The sequence below is a fragment of the Glycine max genome, chromosome 8 (genome assembly GCF_000004515.6).
Source record: "Glycine max cultivar Williams 82 chromosome 8, Glycine_max_v4.0, whole genome shotgun sequence".
Classification (NCBI taxonomy): domain Eukaryota; kingdom Viridiplantae; phylum Streptophyta; class Magnoliopsida; order Fabales; family Fabaceae; genus Glycine; species Glycine max.
The window spans coordinates 18,580,927-18,602,365 of NC_038244.2; the positions used below are offsets into that span (position 1 = coordinate 18,580,927).

The window sequence follows — 21,439 nt, forward strand, 5'->3', positions numbered from 1 at the left end:
TTTCTCAATTAAAATTCTCTATCCAAACATACTCTTATTGAATTGAAAGATGGCTAATTTTGCTTTGAGGTTGGGAGATGGCTCAAGTAGTTTTTGGTATTCTGATTGGTTTGAGGGCCGGGTAAGAAGCTTTGTCTGGATGTTACATATGTTACTATTATGATCAGCAGTTACAGATTCGTGAGGTCTTTAGGGTGGGGAAATGACACTTGGAGCAATTATTTTCTCCCGTTCCTAATGATATATGCTAGAAAATTCAAGATGCATGTCCATTTGCATATGCATGATAACGTTCTAGACTTGCTAACTTGGGAGCCTTGTCTGGCTGGTAATTATACTACCAACCCTGGTTACAGGTGGTTGGTTGAACAACAAGTTGGTCACTCTCTTTCTTCATAGAACTGGCTCTGGAAGGCTCATCTTCCAGAAAATATTAAAGTCTTCTTGTGTCAAGTGTGTAATAAAGCTCTTCCGATCCTACTTGCAAGATGATCTCAGACCGCCATATTTCAATTTCTTCCCCCTGCCCTAGGTGTAATCATGGTGAGGAAGCTTCATTGCTCGAATGTGAGGTTAGTTTGACAAGAATTAGGTATCAACTTTGCTTGTCTTAGTAATGTTAGTAATATGGCTATTGGTGAATGGGCTCGAATCATGCTCCACAAATTTGGAAGTGTGTTTGTTGTGGCTCTTTCGGAGATCTAGAAGTCCAGAAATGCTCATATTTTCTCTATCAAGAATATCCCTCATTTATAGCCCATCATACAACTTCTCTTTTGAACATTATTGGAAGGGATCTCCTTCTAGATTTTAGAGGATGCTCCAGCTTCTATGCGTTTGGTTCTGGACTCTAATGACAAGGATGTGAGCTACTTGAGAGTGTAGTTTATTTGTTTTGTTTCCTTTTGTTTTTTTTTTCTTCATTCACAAAAAAAACTATCACAGATTGGCTGTGAAAATTAAAAAAAAAAAATATTTTAGGAATTTAAAAACTAAAAAAATACAAATTTTAAAGGAAATAAAAGATAAAATTCAAATCTAAAGGAATACTAACATTTTTTTAAATATAAATCACAAATATCCACGTGCTTGGCGGTGAATATTAACATATTTAGTTTACCTAATATTTAAAGGTTAAAAGTATATATTCTAATTTCTAATCGATTTTAAAGATTCGTGGCAAGCCTCACTCTACCGTGGAAACTGCGCACGTAAAAGAAATCACCAGTGCGTGAGTGTGAAGATTGAAGAAGCTCCCTCCCATTCAGAGGTAGGTCTGCGAGAAAACGCAAAAGTCATCAATAACGAACCCCATTTCACCCAATTTTTCATCATACATATATCGTATATCTCACTCTCTCTCTCTCTCTCTCTCTCTCTCTCTCTCTCTCTCTCACTTTCTTTCTCACATTTCGTAACTTAGGGTTTTCCAAATTCCAATGGCCGAAGTCATGAACGTGCCTCCCGAATCCCTCGACAAATCCCCTTCCTCCTCCGCTCCCCCTCCGCCTCCGCCTCCGCCGCCGCATTACCCTCCCCGGCGAAGGGACCGGCGAGACGACAGGGATTTCGATCGCCCTCCCAACCGCCGCGGCGATTACTATGACCGGAACGCGTCGTCCCCGTCGTCACCGCGAGACAGAGACCCGCTGCCACCGCGAGACAGAGACCGAGACAGAGACAGTGACCTCAAGCGCCGCCGCAGCCCCAGCCCTCCCCACCGCGAACGGCGGCATTCTCCGCCTCGACGCTTGCCTCCGCCGTACAAGCGGTCGCGCAGGGGCAGTCCTCGCGGCGGGTACGGACCTGATGATAGGTAGAATTTGTTCACATTGTGTGATTGTGAGAATTGAATCTCATATGTTTGGTTGTGTGATTGTGAAAGTTGAATGTCATATGAGTGATTTAGCTTTAGCTACTTGCTGTGCTTTAAGAATTTAGATGTTTCTGTAAGACTCTGGAAAATGAAGTCAATTGTGTGTTAAGCAACGGGTAGCTGCTATTTGGTACAAATAACTTTTTGTTGAAAGTGTTACTAATCATTTTTTAACTGATCAGAAGAATAGGTATATGATTGATGTGAGTGAGGTTTTAAATTGCAATCGTGGTCATGGTTTTGTCACAATCATTGATATTGCCAGAAATTGGGGACAAATGTTACTGATATGACTGCAATTGCTGTCTTGTAGACTTCAAAAACCTCGGTGTTGCCACTGAAATCAAGGCCGTGAGCTGTTTTTTAAAACCTTGGATGTGAGAAAAGGTTATTTTAAGAGAGAAATGTTTCCGAGGGAGAAACTTATATTTTCGTGTGTTTTACAAAAAGCTTCTTCATGCCTTTCAACATTTTCCTTCTATGTTTTACTTGATGTTGTAATTCTTGTTTTGTTTCCAACCGGCTGTAGTCTCACCATTTTGAAGAGAAAAGTTTGTGTTAATCTGATAAATTTTCTTAGTAATGTTTTGTTAGAATCTTGAATTTATTGTAACTTGGTGTTGCTTCTATGAATGGTGTATAGAAGTCGTTGTTATTGAGATAAAAGTGTTTGTGTATCTTCTGTAGTTCTGTTGTGCGCTGAATAATATAAATTACACTATTTTGACATGACTAGCCGAGGACGAGTTTTATATATGAAGTGATTTAGTGTTGTTTATGGTCTCAGCATTTAAATTCTCTCTGAGACACCTAAGACATGGTAGGATATTGTTCTTTACTTCTTTTATGTTATAATGGAAAAATCATAGTGATAGCATGCTTAACATGTTTTTGTTTCTCTCTGCCACTTGAACTTAGTTCCTTTACTTCTGTTTCCTCACTTTATTACCCTAAATTATACTTCATGCTTTATCCAAAACTGTTTTTAATATTTTCTTCTTTAACCTTGTCATCTGATTACAGCAGACATGGATATGATTATTATGGTGGTTATGAACGGGGAATGGGTGGAAGAGGTGGTTATGCAGATGAGAAGTCCTATGGCAGGTTTGGGCCACGTTCTTCAGGGGGGTATCAAAATGGGATTTCCGGTATGTCAGTAGTTGCTAATAAGTACTTGGACTTTTCCTATATCCCATAAATCCCATTTATCGCTGGCATTTTTATTGTTATTTTTTCAACTAAATTATACTCATTATCTCCCTATTTTCAAATAAAAAAAACATAGTTGCATAATAATTTATGATTTTCTTGTTCTTAGTTTTCATGATTTCTTTATTGCATGTTGCTATGGTATGTGTTGAATTGGTACTATTTCTCTTGAGCAAGTCATATTCTTTTCAACTCATTTCCAAACTTAATTCAGAAACCACTGTTTTTCACATGATAATTCCTTTGTTATAATGACATGCATATGTATTGTCCATAAATGAAGCAAAACGGGCTTCACCATAGTTTTATTTTTGGTTGATATTGTTTCTCTGTTTGTTCCTTCCGCGTACCCCTCTTCTCATGTTTTTCAATTATCTTGTTAACAGCCTATTTTTTGTTTATAAATGTTGAACTATGGTTATTCACATAACTGAAGAACAGAACATACTCTTACATTGTATCAGCATTAAGTGTCAACATTTTGTTTTTCTGATAAAGACAACATACTGTTTATATGCTTCTATGTTTTTTATTTCGGTAGTTACCTTTCGGCTTTTGCAGGTATAGAATCCAATCGTGGTTACGGAGACATGCCAAGTGGTGGTGCACAAAGGTCAGCTTTGTAATTTTTCTATTATCCAAATCTAATTAATAAATATTGCCTGCCATTTATAGCAGTTCTTGTCCAACTTAGACAAGGAATTTGATTGGTGTTAAGATAGTTTAGTGTGGAAAGATGGAAGACATGCCAATATACTCCCATAAATGATGACCTTTCAGTACATGAAACTTGGGTTTTTTGAGAACTAGGCTGTTAAGGAGTTTTCAAATGCTCTGGTAACATGTTTACTGAACATTTGAAAGGGCGGGTGACTACAGTTGAAACAATTTGACTAGGCCAAGATGAGATATCCCTATTGAGATTATGGATCCTCTACAATAGATTTGGTATCACTTATATATAAATGGTTAAATATAGAATAAAAACAAGGTAGCATTCTTCTAAATTTTAGGAAAAAACATAACTGGAAATGAAAACATAAAACAAACCAACCAGTCATTTTTTTTGGGTTACAACATCTCCACTGTCGAATTCTCCATCTCTTTTTGTTTTAGCCTTATCATAGTTGACATTCTTAAGATTTTCTTTGTACTTTGAATGAAGGAAATGATATATAACAGGAAAAGTTCTTACTGCATCCTTCCATGGTTATATTAGCCTATGGCTTGAAACAGTACTTTTTTCTGCATGAAATTTGATAAAGCCACATAAAACTACCTTTTCTTGACAGTTTGCCTGTCTTGATCAGTTGATATCCAGTTTAAGCACTATTGTTCTGGACCAACTATATAAATTTGCAAAACTAAATTATTTAACAGTTTTAGAAATTTTCGTAACTGCTTTTACTTGTAATTGGAATTCACCTTACCATGTTATGTTTCTGGGAATTCCCCAAGTCAAACCATTGATCTGTACTGCATGCTGCTACTAACTTTGCATGCACTTCGGGACATTCAAAAGTAATATTTTATTACCTTCAATAGAGTTTTTCAGCATGCCGTATTTGAACACACTTTATCCAGTTCACCTATAGTGAGAACCTTATTGTTGTTGATGGGAGCGGTTACTGAGACTCATTTGTCAGCCCAATGTTTAATATCTTTGTTACTGATCTGGTTGGCTTTTGGTGTAGAAACCTTGACTTTGAATTGCCTTCACAAAATTTACCCTAATTAAAGCTTCAGGTTTTGATTTTAGTTGCCATTTTTGTCCTCATCAACTACTGGTGCATGAACTGTTGCTTCAGCTGTAGAAACTGACAATTCTTATCCATATTCCTTAAGTTGTTACCTTTCTGATCCTTAACTTTTGGAGCACTCAGCACATTATTCATGTCTTTTTTTTTCTTTTTCTAATCTCTATTGACTGTTGTTTCCATTGTTGATTAATGCATATCCACTCATGTGACATTTTAGTGTCTTCAACTTTGAGCTTTCTTAGTAAATAGTGAAAGCAACACATGATTATGTTATTGCTTGTTTAATGATTCTATATTCTTTATTTTACTCCATCAATAGATCTTTTTGGGAAAACATGTTAACATTATGAATTTGTGTGTCATTCTAGAGAGGGGTTGATGTCTTATAAGCAGTTCATTCAGGAGCTTGAGGACGATATACTACCAGCTGAAGCGGAGCGTAGGTTAGTTCTGGAAAATAATATCTTCTTGTATCATGTCTAAGCGTTCAAGTAACTAATAATATAGGGGATGCTCGTTGACAAAAGACCTTTGACCAATTGATTTTCTAGGTATCAAGAATACAAATCAGAGTATATCTCGACCCAAAAACGAGCTTATTTTAATGCTCATAAGGATGAGGAATGGTATATTTTTTCTTCCTCCTTAAAATTGTAGTTCAATCTTTCAAATGTTTACTATGTAAAGCACATGTTACCATATTTTTTCAAGTTCAAGCAATCTAACGTTCTTTCCATTATTTGTTTTACTTTTGGATATAGGTTGAAAGATAAATATCATCCAACAAATTTGGTTACAGTCATTGAAAGGTGAGTTTTTGTCAAACTTCATTCTAATTAAGCATTGTATATATTGTCCTCTTAAATATTAATATTGATGGGTCATTTTTTTGTTTTTATTGTGGGATGGTTACTAGATAGGCAGGTGGATTGAAATATTTATCAAGATATCTAATTTGTAAAGAATATTTGTCTGGTTCATCATCTTATAGGAGGAATGAAAATGCTCGACAGCTAGCAAAGGATTTTTTGCTTGATTTACAGAGTGGAACATTAGAACTGTATGTCCTTGTCCTCTCTCTCACTTGCTCTCATATGTCTTTCTTTCTATCTGCCCTTCCTCTTCATACTTTCACTATTCTTCATATCAACCAATGATACATACTTTTGTATCACATTCAATGCAGAAATCCTGGTTTAAATGCCTCTATAAGTAAATCAGGGCAAGCTAGTGAACCAAATTCGGAGGAGGAAGCAGACACTGGAGGTAAACGAAGAAGGCAGGGTAGGGGATCCAATAAAGAAAATGATTTCTCAGCTGCTCCAAAAGCTCATCCTATCAGTACTGAACCAAGACGGATACAAGCAGATGTTCAACAGGCTCAGGCCCTTGTTCGCAAGCTTGACACAGAAAAGGGGATTGAAGATAATATTTTATGCATCAGTGATCACAATAGAAATGATGATAAGGCTCACAGTGCATCTGTGGCTCCCATAGTAATTATACGAGGCCTAACATCTGTTAAGGGTTTAGAAGGTGATGAGCTTCTGGATACACTCGTTACCTATCTTTGGCAGATTCATGGTGTAGATTATTATGGCATGATTGAGACTAATGAAGCTAAGGGCTTTAGGCATGTGAGACCGGAAGGGACAGCGCATGAAGTAGTAGCAGGTAAATCAGGTTCTGAATGGGAAAAGAAACTTGACTTATTTTGGCAAGGAAGGCTGAATGGTCAGGATCCCTTGGAAGTAATGACTGCTAAGGAGAAGATAGATGCTGCAGCAATGGAAGTATTGGATCCATATGTTCGAAAAATTAGGGATGAAAAGTATGGATGGAAGTATGGTTGTGGAGCTATGGGCTGCACAAAGCTTTTTCATGCTACTGAATTTGTGCTCAAACATCTGAAGCTCAAACACCCAGAGCTTGTTGTGGAACAGACTTCCAAAGTACGAGAGGATCTCTATTTTCAAAATTACATGAAGTAAGAAATGCAAGTGGCTTCTTTTGTTTCGGAGTTCCTATTGCAAGTTTTGTTGAAATATCACTTATCGTGGCCTTTTGTTGCAGTGATAAAGATGCTCCTGGTGGAATGCCCATCATGCAGCAACCTCAGGTGGGCTGCTAATTTTGTGTACCACATTAGCATATACCTAGATAAAAGACATTAAATGATGCATGATTCGAAACAACTATCTTCATGGTTGTGTTGTGAGAATCTTTTTACATCTAGGTTTTGGTTTTGGTAGTTGTTTATCCGTGATTTGGCATTTTGGCAATCATTGTGGATAAATTCTGCATGACTTGCCTAATATTGAAGTTTTCAAAATTTCCTACTATGCTATTTGGCATGCCTATGAGTGTAATTAATCTGATGTATCACAACCCTTAGGATTTATGGCTTAGGTTCTGAGTTTCAGATTTTTTTTTTTCAATTTTTAGAAGGGCAGGCCTTTAAAGCGAAGAGGTCTTGAGGGCCGATTGAGAGATGATCGTGGTAATCGACGAGACCATGACCAGAGTGACAGAATGAATGGAGATAGGCCTGATAATTCCCCATCCCATGAAGCCATGATGGGAAACCGTGATGAAACAATGTATGATTCATATGCAGGGCCAGGTGTACCGCCATTTGCCTCTGATATACCTCCTCCACCAGTGTTGATGCCTGTCCCTGGTGCTGGGTAGGTTTCCCCTTCCCATTATCCTTCCACTTCACAATCTGATGCACTTTTATATTTTAATAAGACTTGGTTAGTGATTAAATGCTAATATATTTTATAACACTACAGGCCTTTGGGACCCTTTGTTCCTGCTCCCCCAGAAGTTGCAATGCAGATGTTAAGAGATCAAGGAGGATCATCATACGATGCCTCTGGAAGAAAGATGCACTCTGGCCCTCCTATGGGTGGAGGATCATCAATAATTGCTGTTCCTCCAACTTTTAGACCAGATCCACGGCGAATGCGAAGGTAAATGTTCTGCCTGAACCCTTGTTTACATATTGTATACTTGTATCTCCACTCAGTCCCTTCCCCCACTCAGTCCCTTCCCTCTCACTTCTGTGCTCTTTCATTTTGGAGTTCTCTCGAGTAGCATTATTTTTGTCTTTTTTCAGTGCACAGGCAAGGCAATTTTTATCTCCTTTTTAACTCTTGATTAGTATCACTTAAGTGCTCAGCAGCCTCAGCTTATTGGTCCATATTCTGATATTTTGACAGAGTGCCTACAAATTTATTTATTTTCTCTGTGCAAGGCAAATTCGTTAGAAAGAGAAGTTCTTTCTTTTTTCTTTTTTTAATTATTGCCAGAAAATTAGGAAAAGGCACTTTGTAAATTAGCAAAATTCAAAAGCATGTCCTAGTTAACAAAAAGAATATTCCTGCCACAGATGAATGCAGATATCAATTTTGTATTTGCGGGTAAATGACTATTTTGGTCCTTGATTGTAAGTCGGTAACAATTTAGTCCCTCGAAGAACAAAAATTTTGATTGTCTTTGAATGTGTAAAAAGTACAATAATTATGTCATGCCATTAAGTTTCATAGGATTATTTTGTCATTAAGATGTAATGTTTAAGTATCAATTTGATATTAAGTTGCAAAGTTTAAGTTGTAGGACAGGATGTAATTGTTGCAATTTTTTTGCATTCAAAACTAAATTGTTACCAATTTATACATTTGAGGACCAAAATTATCATTTTCCCTTCTATTTCAATTCTTGGCACTTAATAGATATGCTCAAGTCGTTATTTTTGTCTGTGGTTGACCTTTAATGATTTTGGAGCAGCTATCAAGATCTGGATGCCCCAGAGGATGAGGTCACTGTGATAGACTATCGGAGTTTGTAGGTTCATCTTTGGTGGCCGAATCTGCCATGGATACTTTGCTGGGGGATTTTATTCTGAGTCATGGGTGGATAGACTTTAAATTGTACTACAATTTAGATTTGATTTGTATATTTGTTGAACTAAATTTCCTTTCCATTATATTTTTGGGTGGACAATTTCCTGATTTAATAAAAAATGTAAAAGTGTCAAATATAATTTCTTATTTCATATATTATAAATTCCAGTTTTTTATTTAGTAAAATTCTTATGTCTATTTTCTTAATTTAATTTTTTATATTCTTTATTTTTTTTATTATATAGTGATTTTCACATACAACTTGTGATAATAGTTTATTTTTAAGGTTTTTTATATTTTTAAAATTTAAATTATTATTATTAGTTATTAATTATTAATGTTATTATTTTAAAATTAAATTAAATGAAATGGTAATAGCTATTATTGTTATGAATATACTTTTATCTTTAAATTTAAATTAAATCCTATTTTAATTTTAAGTTTTATTGCTTTTAAAATATTATTGTTATAATTAATTAATTTCAAATTTAAATCAAGCGAAATGTTATTTCTAAATGAATTTTGATTTACCAAAAATATAATTTTAATCTATAAAAAAATCTTACCCATCCTATTCGTAGAAGTGAAAATGCTTGTATAAATATAATGAGAAAAAAATTATATACGGACTTTATAAAAAGTTTTACATTATCTAATTATAATTTATCAAATATAAAAAATTTATTTACTTTTATAATAATTATTTTAAAAGTCATATTAATATTATTTTAAAAGTCATATTAATATTAAATTATGATTGAAAGATGATCTAAAAATATTTTACACTTAATGTATGATAATTGATCATTAAACACAGAATAATATCTATAACAATAGATAAAATAAATATTTCTTTTGTTAATTGTTTTTTATTGTTATATTTTTAAGATAATTATGCCCTTATTTATTAAAAAAAGTATACAAATTCAAGAAAGTTACACTAATATTTTTAAATTATAATTGATTGTTATAGAATGTTAAATTGATAAGTACAAAGTTCTTTTTTGTATACTTCCCGCAAACGAATTAATGGAAACATTTTTCCATTCAACTCCCCAAATATTTCTGTCTCTTTCTCGTTTTTCTTTCTGATTATGCTATAATTTATTGTTGTAAGAATAAATAAACTTGTAACAATAAAACACTAAAAAACTCTTTCTACATCCTACTACAGTCTAGACTACAGAGGAGCCCGCCCTCTTTTTGGTTTCACGCCGCTAGAAAATTCTAGTTACCGCCTCTACAATATCAAAGGTCCATTCACACGGATCAAGAACATCAAATCTCATTGGTCCATCCACGCAGCCACGGATTCACAATCACAACGGTCCATTACTAACTAATCAACGCCTCAAATTCACCCTCTCCTCAACACAAATTTCCACTTCTTCCCGCTTTTTTTTCCTGTCACTCTATATATAAATCCTCACACGGCACACCAATCCCTCCAATCCCACTACCTCTCAATTCCGCGCTTTAACAACAGAAAGAAATCCACACATTTCCCTTTCAATGGCACGAACCAAGCAAACAGCGCGCAAGTCCACCGGCGGCAAGGCTCCTCGGAAGCAGCTCGCCACAAAAGCCGCTAGAAAGTCCGCTCCGGCAACCGGCGGAGTAAAAAAGCCGCACCGTTTTAGGCCCGGCACGGTGGCGCTGAGGGAGATCCGAAAGTACCAGAAGAGCACGGAACTTCTGATCCGGAAGCTCCCGTTCCAGCGGCTGGTGCGCGAGATCGCACAGGATTTCAAAACCGATTTGCGGTTTCAGAGTAGCGCTGTTTCCGCGCTTCAGGAAGCGGCGGAGGCTTATTTGGTTGGGTTGTTTGAGGATACTAATCTTTGTGCCATTCACGCAAAGCGCGTCACCATCATGCCTAAGGATATTCAACTTGCAAGGAGGATCAGGGGCGAGAGGGCTTGAGGTTTTAAAATGTTTCGTCACCGCTAGGATACGTTAAAATAGGATCTGGTTCATGTAGTTTGGGGTTTTGGTGTATTTAGTCTATCGTGAGGGTTGGGATTGTTAGTATGAAGATGTGGAGTTAAAGATATCTGGCTTATTAGTAGTTTAGTGATTACTTTGAATTTTCTGATTGGGTTAATGAATTGAAAGGTTGATTGCAATGAATTTTGGCTTCATCTAGTTCTTCTTCCATTTTGGTTTGCAAAATCATGCATTCCGTTTTGTATTATGAGGTTGATGGCATTTGCTTTAGCAATTTTAAGTGGTAGTTAAAATTTAATGAGTTTTTCATTACTAGACTTGATGACTGGGGAAAAGAAAGTCACTTCAGACTTCTATCTGTATTTATTTATTAAAAATAAGAGTAAAAAGAAGGAAATGAGGTTAAAAGTAAAAAAGGAAGGAAAGAATTAGGTTAACAGTATAGATTTAGTTGAGTTAATCCAATATTTAAACTAAGTAAAACATCAAACTAAGTGTACACCAAAATTGACTATAATAGTATGGATTTATATTTCATGTCTTTATTATTATTGTGATTCTTAATCGTCATATTTGTCTGAAGATACCAATCTTTCATTCACTCTAAGCGTTGCTATGACATGGTAAGTTGTCTTCACTCAAGTTTGCATCGGATCCAAGGTATTTCTCGTTAAAAAAAAAATCAGATTTCAAAGGCTAGTTGGAGATTTGAGTCGTTTGCTCCTATAATAATGTTATCTTGATAATATATATATATATATATATATATATATATATATATATATATATATATATATATATATATATATATATAATAGTTAATTGTTATTTTGATATGATTTAATATATATAATTTCATCCTACTTATTTATTCATAACTATCTAATACGTGAAAAAATGATAAATTTTCTTGGTAATTTAATAATAATATTCAACAAAATAATTTATAATAATAAATAATTATATAATATATATAATTTGATTGTGCCAATGATTTTAATTTTAGAATATAAAATATAGATTAATAATATATTGGATCAATATGTTTAATTAGTGATCAAATGATTTTATCACTAATAGTGTGTTTGAATAGAGAATTATAAATTTTTAACTAAGAAAAATAATTTATTAAAAAAATTAAATTTTTTTAATCTAAAATTCATTATTTGAATATTTTTGTGAAAATTTTAAATTTTTAAAATTTTAAAATAAAATTTTAAACAACTAAAAATATGAAATTTTAACTCTAAAAGATAAAAAATTAAAATTCTCTTATAGAAAAACTTTCTAAGACATTCTTGTGTTTCTTTTATAACATTTATCATCTTTTTCATCTAAAAATTCTCGAAATCTCATTCTCGAACTCTCAATTTATTTTCTTTCACCCTCATAATTTTATTTTTTTTATCAAAACATAAAATTTTAAAAATAAAATAATTTCAATTGAAATATTTAAAATTTCTAGAATTTAAAATTTCTCGGACCCTCATCGAAACACACTCTACCTGTATTTTGATTGGGTTGATTTTTTACTGAATTGATTTTCATGACATTGATTTAAACTAAAAAATAGAAGTATGTCATTATATTTCCCATAGGCCGAAAAACAAATTAGACATCCGCAATGCTCCCAAGTGATATTCTTGATCTTCAGAAATACATGTACTAAATAAATTTCCATAATGGAAATGGTGTATAATCTGAGGTAAAGAGGGTAAAGAAAGAATGCAAAAAAAAAAAAAAAAAAACTATCCAATTCTACTATTAACATTGTTGATGAATCAAATACTAGAGATTCCTGGGCTACTTACACCATGAAATATTAAATAAAGGGTCACTAGGTACATAAAAAATGGCAAACCTTCACAGAACAATAAGTACTTCAGGATATGGATGTTAGACTATACTGCACTAGGGCACTTCCATCGCTGTCTAGCCATCCATATTATAGGAACTGCGACAAAAAAAAAAGGTTAGAAAAAAGTAACTGATAACTATCCACTGAAATTCATGTAACTAGCAGTTTAATATTGAAACAAGAACAACAACAAAAGTATTATCCAACTAAGTGAGATTGACTACATGAATCACACATTATTAGGATTGGTCATAAACCAATTTTTCAGAGATATTATGCATTAAAAAATCTCTTTTAATAATTTTCTCCAATAACCTTTTGGTCTTCCTCTACCTTTTCACAAGGCTAAAAATCATGTAATCCACTCTCCTCACCATTGCCTTTAGTGGCCTTCTTTGCATATGTTCAAACTACCTTAATTGATTTTTCGTCATCATCTTCATCAATTTGGAATCAAATAGTTAAGCTTAGAAACTTGCGGCATCAATTTGGAATCAAATAGTTAAGCTTAGAAACTTGCGGTATAGCATCTCCAATTTTGACCTCCAAAGACATTTTGCTCTTGTTTCTTGCTTAAATTGCAATGCATATAATACTGCATCTTCTACTCAAGAAAAATCCTTTGGTTCCAATTTTTGTCTCTAACGCTCAAATTTAAAATTAATCTCTGACTCAAGAATTATATCATTTGCAAGAAGCATGTGTTTAAGGATAATCTTCTATGTCGTTGATAAGTACACGTAAGACTAGATTAAACAAGTATTTCTAACATGTTGCTTTGAGTGGAACTGAGTTTAGATCCTTAAGCAAGGTCTCAAGTGTGAGTTTTGTGGATGGAAAAAACATAGTTGGAAGGGGAGATCTCACTAAAGGTGGCCAATTAAGTTTCCCGGAGAAGATTCGCCATCAACAAACCTAGTGGATACTTTGCACCAATGTCATGGTGATAAAAAAAATATTAAACTAGTATTGGGTGAACTTGCTAATACTTGTTTAAGGATAAGCTTGAGTCCTGATGTAAACATATTGTTATAAGTTCTTAGTCTTGCTTCTAGGAGTTCCCACACTAGTAATTATCCCATCGTATGTCTTGTATAGCTTGCATACAAGTCATGAGAACATCTTTTTTTTCCAAAGCATTTTATATAACACTTCTCTTAGCACTCAATCATGTTTTTTTTTTCAAGTCAATAAAAACTATATATAAGTTTCCTTCTTTGCTTTGGTACCTTTCCATCAAAACCCTTGTAGAAGATAAATAGCTTCTATTGTAGACCTTTGCATAAAGCCAAATTAATTCTTTGCAATCTCATTTTTTTCTCTTCATCTATGCTCAATTGCCTTTTACATATTTTCGTAATGTGATTCAGAAGTTTATCCTCTTGTAATTTACACAACTTTGAATATCTCTTGTAACCAAAATGAAACACTCATCTGAAATTTTCTTACATCTCAAAATATCATCAAGTAGTTAGTATTATTCTAACAATTATTATTATTTAAGTCGAATAGCTGGAAAAAAGATAAAAACGAAGAGCTGGAAATATAATGCTTACAACTCTTATAGCTGCTCCTGGATATAGGCCATAGATCTCAGCATGGAACCCAGCGTATCTCTAGAAACTTGGAATTTCACCTCTGTTTGCCCAGTAGTTGTCTTTGTATCCTGGAGCTGGAAGAAGTAGTAGAATTGTGAAAATAAGCCAAAATACCTTGGGCACTATCTTATAGAACAAATCATTAAAAAAATTTAGACAGCAAAAAATGAATAATTAATCATGCCTGTACAAAGAAATATGGAATTGAAATAAAAGGGTCAATATCAAGTCCAAGAATAATTTAAAATACTACTGGACCATTTAAAATCACTAATACTAAATTCTATAATCAAAACCTAGTTTTTAGTAGAAGAAATTGGGTAAAAGCAATTGCTCATGCAATTCAGTGGGTGGTGGTTAGGAAAAGTTCTCCCGTAAGTAACAATTCCCAGATTCAAACCCTTAACATGGTAATAAAACATTTTATTTAGCATTTCAAGATATCATATGCTCCAGAATTAACTGCTGGATGTTCCCAATTCAGATAGATGTCCAATACAACTGATAATAACCATGTAAATATAGTTATTAGATTGTGAGGATTAAAATATTTTTATAACCCTTGTTACCTATAAACTAGTCGTCCAAAAGCTCCAGTCCTGCACCCATATCCTTTATGATAAAATAAAAATAATAAATTTATTAATTATCCACTATACACAGGGTCATCTGAGCTTCTATTTTCAAAATGGGACTTATTAGCGTATTATCTATCATTTACACAATAATGGAACAATAACTATGCTAGAGAATCTACTTCTCTTCCATATAATAACTAGACTTCTACGTCAAGTATGAGTAACTTTTACAAATTTTTGCATCTAACACATGAAGGTTTGTGATTGATTTTTCATCTAACACGTCCCCTCAAAAAAAAAAACATTGGACTTGTAGTATGTCCAATACAAAGACCAACTCTACCTCGTGCAAAAATTCAGCTTAAGAATGGGAGAGACAAAGATTGAACTCTTAACCAATTAGTCACAAAATCTCTTATACCACTTGTTGGGGTTGGGACTTGGGAGTTTGTTCCAATGGAATTGTGGCCCACTTTTCATGTATATTCTAACTTGTTACAACTATTAACCAAACCAAGACATTCCACCATCACATCTCCCTGCTCATTATTGGCCTAGGACACCTACTCATACCACCGTTTCTTGAATATTTTTCCAGCCAAAGCCAAACCAATGACTTTGATATTGTGTCAAGTATTAACTCCCCAAAAAGTTTAAACTATTAGGTCAGGTGAGAGTTCATGATTGGTTTTTCTAATCTAGCAATGCACACTAACTAGTTGATTCTTATCACAATGTTATGAGTCCCACATTGTGTAGCATAAAAACCTTAATGTGGTACTTAAGCCATGGGACATTCCTGCTTAATGGACTAGCCATTTTGGGTAGGATTCTCTTCTTGTGCTTATGTCATAACACACATCTATAACCAAACAATAGTTAAATTCTCGCTGCTTCCATTCTTCTAATTAAGCTATTTTTTAGCACAAAGTATGTGCGAGTCTTAACTTTGCCAATGTTTAAAAGGCTTTTCACAAGGGCACATGTTAGAGAAATAAAGAATTCATTGGCCTAAATCTTAAAAATTCAAGGGTTTAGAGTAGTTAATCTTTGACATAACATCATTTTACAGTAACACGTTCATACTATATAGATACTCCATAGATGGTGATACCTTGTAGTGGTAAATAAATTATAATGGAAGGGTTAAACAGTTTAGCAATAAATAATGAGGACCTCTTATATTCTCTCCAACAAACTATTAGTGTAGATCATTCAGGAAAATGAATGAAAAGAAAACTATCGGCGGAACTACTCAAACTTAAGATAGGTTGGAAACCTCCTTTTTTGAGGCTTCATGAGAGCATTTGTAGGAGATAATAATTTTGACTACAAAACTTGTAGTTGATCATGAAATGTTTAGGATCTAGGAAGAGTACAGGATCGTGATCCAAGTTTACATACCCTCAGATTGATGATTGCAACTCTATTGACTGGTGCATTTAGCTGTTGATTGATGTAAGTCATAGACCTCAACATAGGCTCCAAAGTGACCCTTGTCACCCTAAATTGCACTTCTGTCTCTCCTAAAGGGCCCTTACCATAATCTTGAAGCTACAAGAGGGAGAAAAACATAATTAACAAGTAGGAAAGAATATTTCAGTACCTTGTACGTGGTATGTAAACATGGAAAACAATATGGTAACTGAAATAACCTAGATTGTTAATATTTTCAGCAGAGAACACGAATGTTAAATGGATATCTGGAGCAGAGACTGATCTCTTCCAACTACAGAGCGCATTGTTAGCCACATTAAATTTACTCAGAGTATCAGACAAAAATATATTGAGATATTTATTTCTCAATAAATAAAAGATGTGAAGACTGTAACTCCGAAGAAAACATAGCTTTTAGCTTGCAGGCATACAAAGCACCTATATACATACCTTCATGTTGATGACTGCAATTTTACTGGATGAGCTCGAATTCTTATTTTCGATCATCCAAGTCATAGACTTGAAACAAGTAAGGACAACCTGCATCGATAAATGATAGTCAATTAAAGTAATGACCAATATATCTGAAACAAATAAACTAATAATTACAAGGGTGATTCAAATCAATACAGTGTTATCTAGAGGGCCACCATCTCGGTGAATAGAAACAGGAGCCATACTGGGGGTATTCAGATCAGTAACAGGAAGCCCAAGGTCATTAAGATTGAAGTGATGTGGCACTGAATCTTGCCAAGGCCATAATGATGGGATGACATCAGAAATTGATGAAGGTCTCTTCTTGCTATTGTCTTCCAGGCAGCTTCCATTACCATGAGTGTTTGGAGGTGTGACTTTTGCAACATTTTTCTTCATAATACCTACCCTTTTAGCACCCTCTCTTAAAGCATTCATTGTTGCATTATAAGTCTCTACAGCAATTGCCCCTTCTTCAGCAAGCTTAATGGCTTCTCGACATAAACTATTAAAACGTACAGTAAGATTTTCAATGTCAAGTGGATCTGTTATTTTTTCATAAGTTCTAATATCAGATTTTGCATTCGTTGTCCATCGCTTCAAAATGTAGTGCGATGGAAGGGTAAGAACATTTGTAACAGTGAAGACAGTCAATATATGTCGACAAAGAATGCCTGAGTATTCAAACATCTGGCAGCTGCAATTTGCCTTCATTTCAGAGATATTCAATGTGACCATGTATGCCTTGTGATCATATTCATATTTTGCAACCCTGTATTTACTGATCACACCATCATCCTCAACATTATTTGCAGTATAAGCAAAAGTTTCCACCAGTTCCTCCTGAAATTTTGCAAAAATCTTCTTAGTGTACATATTTGCTGCCTGTTGTTCCATTGGTGATGGAGTCTTCAGTACAGGTGTGTTACAAACAGTCTCATAATCTGCTTCTATTTCTTTTTCCAATGAATGTTCAAGAGATCTTTCATACTGCCTAAAAAATAAAGATATGGTTGTCTGTTGATTTACATAGCCATCAAAAAAGGAGCTAACCCCATGGTTTGAAGTAATTGCAGCAAAGAAAGTATCATGAAAGTAAACAGGGGCCCATTGTTTGCGAGCATTATACACTGCTTGAAGCCAATCATTTTTCTGAAGATCATATTTATCCAGAAGAGACTTCCATGTTGATTCAAAATCCTCGGTAGTCTCAGAAAAATTGATACAGCTGTATAGATCCCCATAGAATGAAGGATGAGCAAGGTAAATATGAGCCAATCTTTCTTGACCTTCTCTCAAAATGTGCCACTTACAAATACAGTGGCGAGTTTCTGGAAACACATGAGCAACAGCTGCTTGTATGGCTCTATCTTGGTCTGTGGTTATGGAAACAGGTGGTCGATCATTCATAGCAGATAGCCACGTCTTGAATAGCCAAGTAAAGGAGGACTCAGATTCATCTAGAAGTAATGCACAACCAAATATAACCATCTGGCCGTGGTGATTGAATCCTGTAAATGGAGCAAATGGGACTTGGTATTGATTTGGTCTATACATGGTGTCAAAAATTACAGCATCACCAAAGTAATTATACGCTGTTCTTGACCTTGCATCAGCCCAGAATACATTGGTCATGCGATTTTCATCATCTAGCTGTATCGCATAATAGAAGCCAGGGTTTTCTCCCTGCATCTTCTTAAAATAATTCAGAAGATTTTGAGCATCTCTTCCAAGGGTCCTCTTTCGAGAAGATCTTGCATAGGTAAGAGACTCAATGTTTCTCATTGGATGACATTTTTCTGCTAGAGAGGAGCTCCTAACTGAACCAATTGGTTCTAAATGATTTCCATTCACGGAAACATAGGATTCATTACGGGCATCAAATGTCTCTGTTGTAACATTCCTTGCAGCACCTACAAAATGCCTACCGGGTTGAAGGTTCTGCACCTTTCTAGAGGAAGCAAGGGAATGGTTATGGTCCTCAACAAATTTTGTCACTATCCAGTTTCCATCTTTTCTCTCTACTCTAAGCATTGCATTGCAACTAACTATGTTCTTCCTTTTAAATACCTCCCTGGAACATGCAAAGTCCCAAGTTATAATTGGACCATCAGGCTTAGCACGACTGAATTGACCAACATGTGTGCTAAATCCTACATGTCTTGCATATGCATCAAAAAATGATTTTGCAGCATCTTCAGATTCAAACAGCATGCCCACTTGTGGCTTCCTATATGCATCACCATTCTGATTATTTACTTCTCTTTCAGCCAAGTTTACAGTCATATTTTGTTCCTGGCCTTTTTCAGTTTCAACATTTTCAGAAGCAGGTCTATCACTGTTTTCCCCTTCATCTACTGCCTCGACATCCATGATAGTGTAGCTAATGATAAGAGCACCTCAATAGTTTTCCTTGAAAGGACTAGAAAACATGACTTGTGCTGATCCTTTTGAAGCAATGATGGAAATTGCCTGGATTATCTCTACCTACACAGTGCATTGAATAAGAACATCACGTCTGTAACAGATCATAGAAAATATATGATTACAAATTCTAGAACCCAGAAGGTCAAAGGAAATTCCATAAGTTTAAAATTATAAATCACCAATACTAATTAGAGATATTAATAGATCCCACTGCATGAAAATGCTAGTTTATTCTAACCTAGAATGGTTGTTGCAGCTTGGGTAAAGTAATTAAAAAAGACATTTGTGAGTTTTGGTCTAACATCCACAAAGTCACATTTTTTTATAAATATTAGACAAAATTGATATTTATATGTTCAGAAAACACTTAATTGAAACTAGTGAAGCATTTCTCACGGAGAAATCAAATTGAAGTTATTACAAAATGAAAATTAATGTAATTTTCATTTGAAAAAATAATTGTAGTCAAAATAGCTTACACGTTAATTTTAACAGGTTTCTACAAGTGTGAATTTGTTCTATATAAAGAACAGCATAAAGCCACAAAAAGAGCTGTTGCAGGATTATTGAACCCTCAATTAAAAACTGCAAGAATTCCTAAGAAAATTTGCTCGTTGCAATAATTTCATTAAATCATGAGAAACTATCTGCTACGACATTGAAATTAGACACGGAAATTATCTAGACTGGCTTTGCCTAGTTGAAAGAAAATCTTAATCACATAAAAACCTACAATTTGCAAAGTAAATGCTCACACCTATGGTTAGAGTCTGTTTTCAGAACACCTGTCCAAAACAATACACAGAAACTCTTCAATCCAATAACCTTTTTTCTTCATATCCAACAACCACTTAATCACTTAAAAAGCAACAATTTTTCAACATACACACTTCCACCTATTCTGTTTTAGTCAGTTTTTTTCTTCAGATTACCTGTCCATTGTTACTTAAAAATATATACAGAAACCATTCAATTCAATAACCTTGTCTTTTTCTTCATTTTCAATAAAACTACACATTGAGAATTATCACATTATCTCCAATAAATACAATAACTTCCACTACAATTGCTGACCCAAAATCATGTTTACACTTTTACAATTCTCAAAGAGCATTTGCCATTACAACCCGTTCATAATCATTTGATTCTTGGCTCTTCCGAAAGAGCAAAGTTTAATTTTTAAAAAAATGATATTTTTTAATTACCATAATGATAAATAATGGAAAAATAAATAAATTCACTTCCAAAATCCAAACTTCTTTACATCATATGTCGAGAATGAACAAGAAAGAAAAATTACTCACCTGATGCGTCAAAAGAAAGAGCTGGGTTTAGCTTGAGATTGTGAGTAAAATGAAAACGCAGCGTTTTGGTCCAAAAACCCTTCGTGTTGGTGATTAGGGATTTTGAGTTGAGAGGAAAAAGAGCTTGAATTTCACCGTGAAAGAGTGGCAGTATTCAAAATCCAGAAACAAACACTCACAGTTCACAGTTCACGCTAACATTTTCCTTTTTTTTATTTAAAGAAACAATTTTTTCCAAATTCTTTTCGATTTTTGTATTTATGATTTACCTATCTAAATCTAAATATTAATTTGGACATGATGTGGATGAATATATAATATATTTAAGTAAATTAGACTTAAATAAATATTAATTTTATCAACGTAATATTTGTATAAATATATAAATAACAATATTTTTTCTTATATATTGCGATATAATTTTGTCATTTAATTATGATTTTAAAAAAATTATTATATAAAAAAAATTTAATATGTATTAACATGATATTTATTCAAATATATAAATAAATAGATTTTTTCTTATAAAACATCACATGATTTTGTTATTTAATTAAGTCTTTTTGTGAAACTATTGTTTGTAAAACATTTTTTAAAATATGATAAATTCAAATTATATTAATCCTATTCCAAACAGGGATCATAGAGCTCGGATTCTTGTTCGGACATGTGTCCCAGCGTAGAGAAACAGGCTTTGTCACCTTTGGAAGCAGCTCGAGAATAGAACTGGCAGATTTCTTGACTGACTTCTCGAATCGGTGCAACCATTCTATTGGAAGACCTTCCTCACAGGAAACAAGTATAATAATGCATGTATTTGTTCTTGTTACGAATTAGGCCTAGTACCTTCCTCACAGGACCCATCTCTGTAGCCAATGAGCATTGAATAGAAATTTAACCCATCTTCATATTTCTAAATATTGTTTGCATTAGTATTATTGGTATGCATATTTATAAATATCATACATTTTGTGGGATTTGTTTGCTAACATAAGCATCAAAGTTCCTTTACAAGTATCTCATCCTCACTTGTCCTAGTTCAAATTTAGAGTTTATTCAT

At 34.0% G+C, this 21,439-nt stretch overlaps 3 protein-coding genes across 13 annotated transcripts; 2 read left to right on the top strand and 1 right to left on the bottom strand.

Moving 5' to 3' along the window:
- Positions 1-1,161: 1,161 nt before the first annotated feature.
- LOC100788714 (serrate RNA effector molecule) lies at positions 1,162-8,891 on the top strand. 4 transcript variants are annotated; one of them, XM_003530320.5, is made up of 13 exons: positions 1,162-1,270; positions 1,424-1,816; positions 2,900-3,027; positions 3,650-3,701; positions 5,217-5,291; positions 5,400-5,474; positions 5,610-5,657; positions 5,840-5,908; positions 6,035-6,835; positions 6,922-6,967; positions 7,294-7,535; positions 7,644-7,823; positions 8,641-8,891. In XM_003530320.5, exons 2-13 carry the CDS (start codon positions 1,440-1,442, stop codon positions 8,699-8,701), a joined length of 2,154 nt encoding a protein of 717 aa, XP_003530368.1. In that variant the 5' UTR covers positions 1,162-1,270; positions 1,424-1,439; the 3' UTR covers positions 8,702-8,891. The 4 variants fall into 4 exon arrangements, with proteins under 4 accessions (XP_003530368.1, XP_006585690.1, XP_006585691.1 ...); XM_006585627.4 differs by having other exon boundaries at positions 2,903-3,027; XM_006585628.4 differs by having other exon boundaries at positions 1,424-1,798.
- A 1,258-nt stretch (positions 8,892-10,149) lies between these two features.
- LOC100781420 (histone H3.2) lies at positions 10,150-10,886 on the top strand. The gene has a single exon (XM_003531739.5). The coding sequence runs from the start codon at positions 10,269-10,271 to the stop codon at positions 10,677-10,679; it is 411 nt and encodes a 136-aa protein (XP_003531787.1). The 5' UTR covers positions 10,150-10,268; the 3' UTR covers positions 10,680-10,886.
- Positions 10,887-12,452: 1,566 nt separating this feature from the next.
- LOC100789242 (protein FAR1-RELATED SEQUENCE 3) lies at positions 12,453-20,613 on the bottom strand. Of its 8 annotated transcripts, none has more exons than XM_003530321.5 (6): positions 20,380-20,607; positions 16,805-19,135; positions 16,625-16,714; positions 16,142-16,291; positions 14,118-14,233; positions 12,453-12,657 (listed from the first exon to the last, which is right to left on the bottom strand). In XM_003530321.5, the coding sequence occupies exons 2-5, from the start codon at positions 19,019-19,021 to the stop codon at positions 14,123-14,125; spliced, it is 2,568 nt and encodes an 855-aa protein (XP_003530369.1). In that variant the 5' UTR covers positions 19,022-19,135; positions 20,380-20,607; the 3' UTR covers positions 12,453-12,657; positions 14,118-14,122. The 8 variants fall into 8 exon arrangements, 7 of the variants coding, with proteins under 7 accessions (XP_003530369.1, XP_014634675.1, XP_040874289.1 ...); XM_014779189.3 differs by having other exon boundaries at positions 16,805-19,166; XM_041018355.1 differs by lacking the exon at positions 20,380-20,607 and adding an exon at positions 20,008-20,133.
- Between the last annotated feature and the right edge of the window lie 826 nt (positions 20,614-21,439).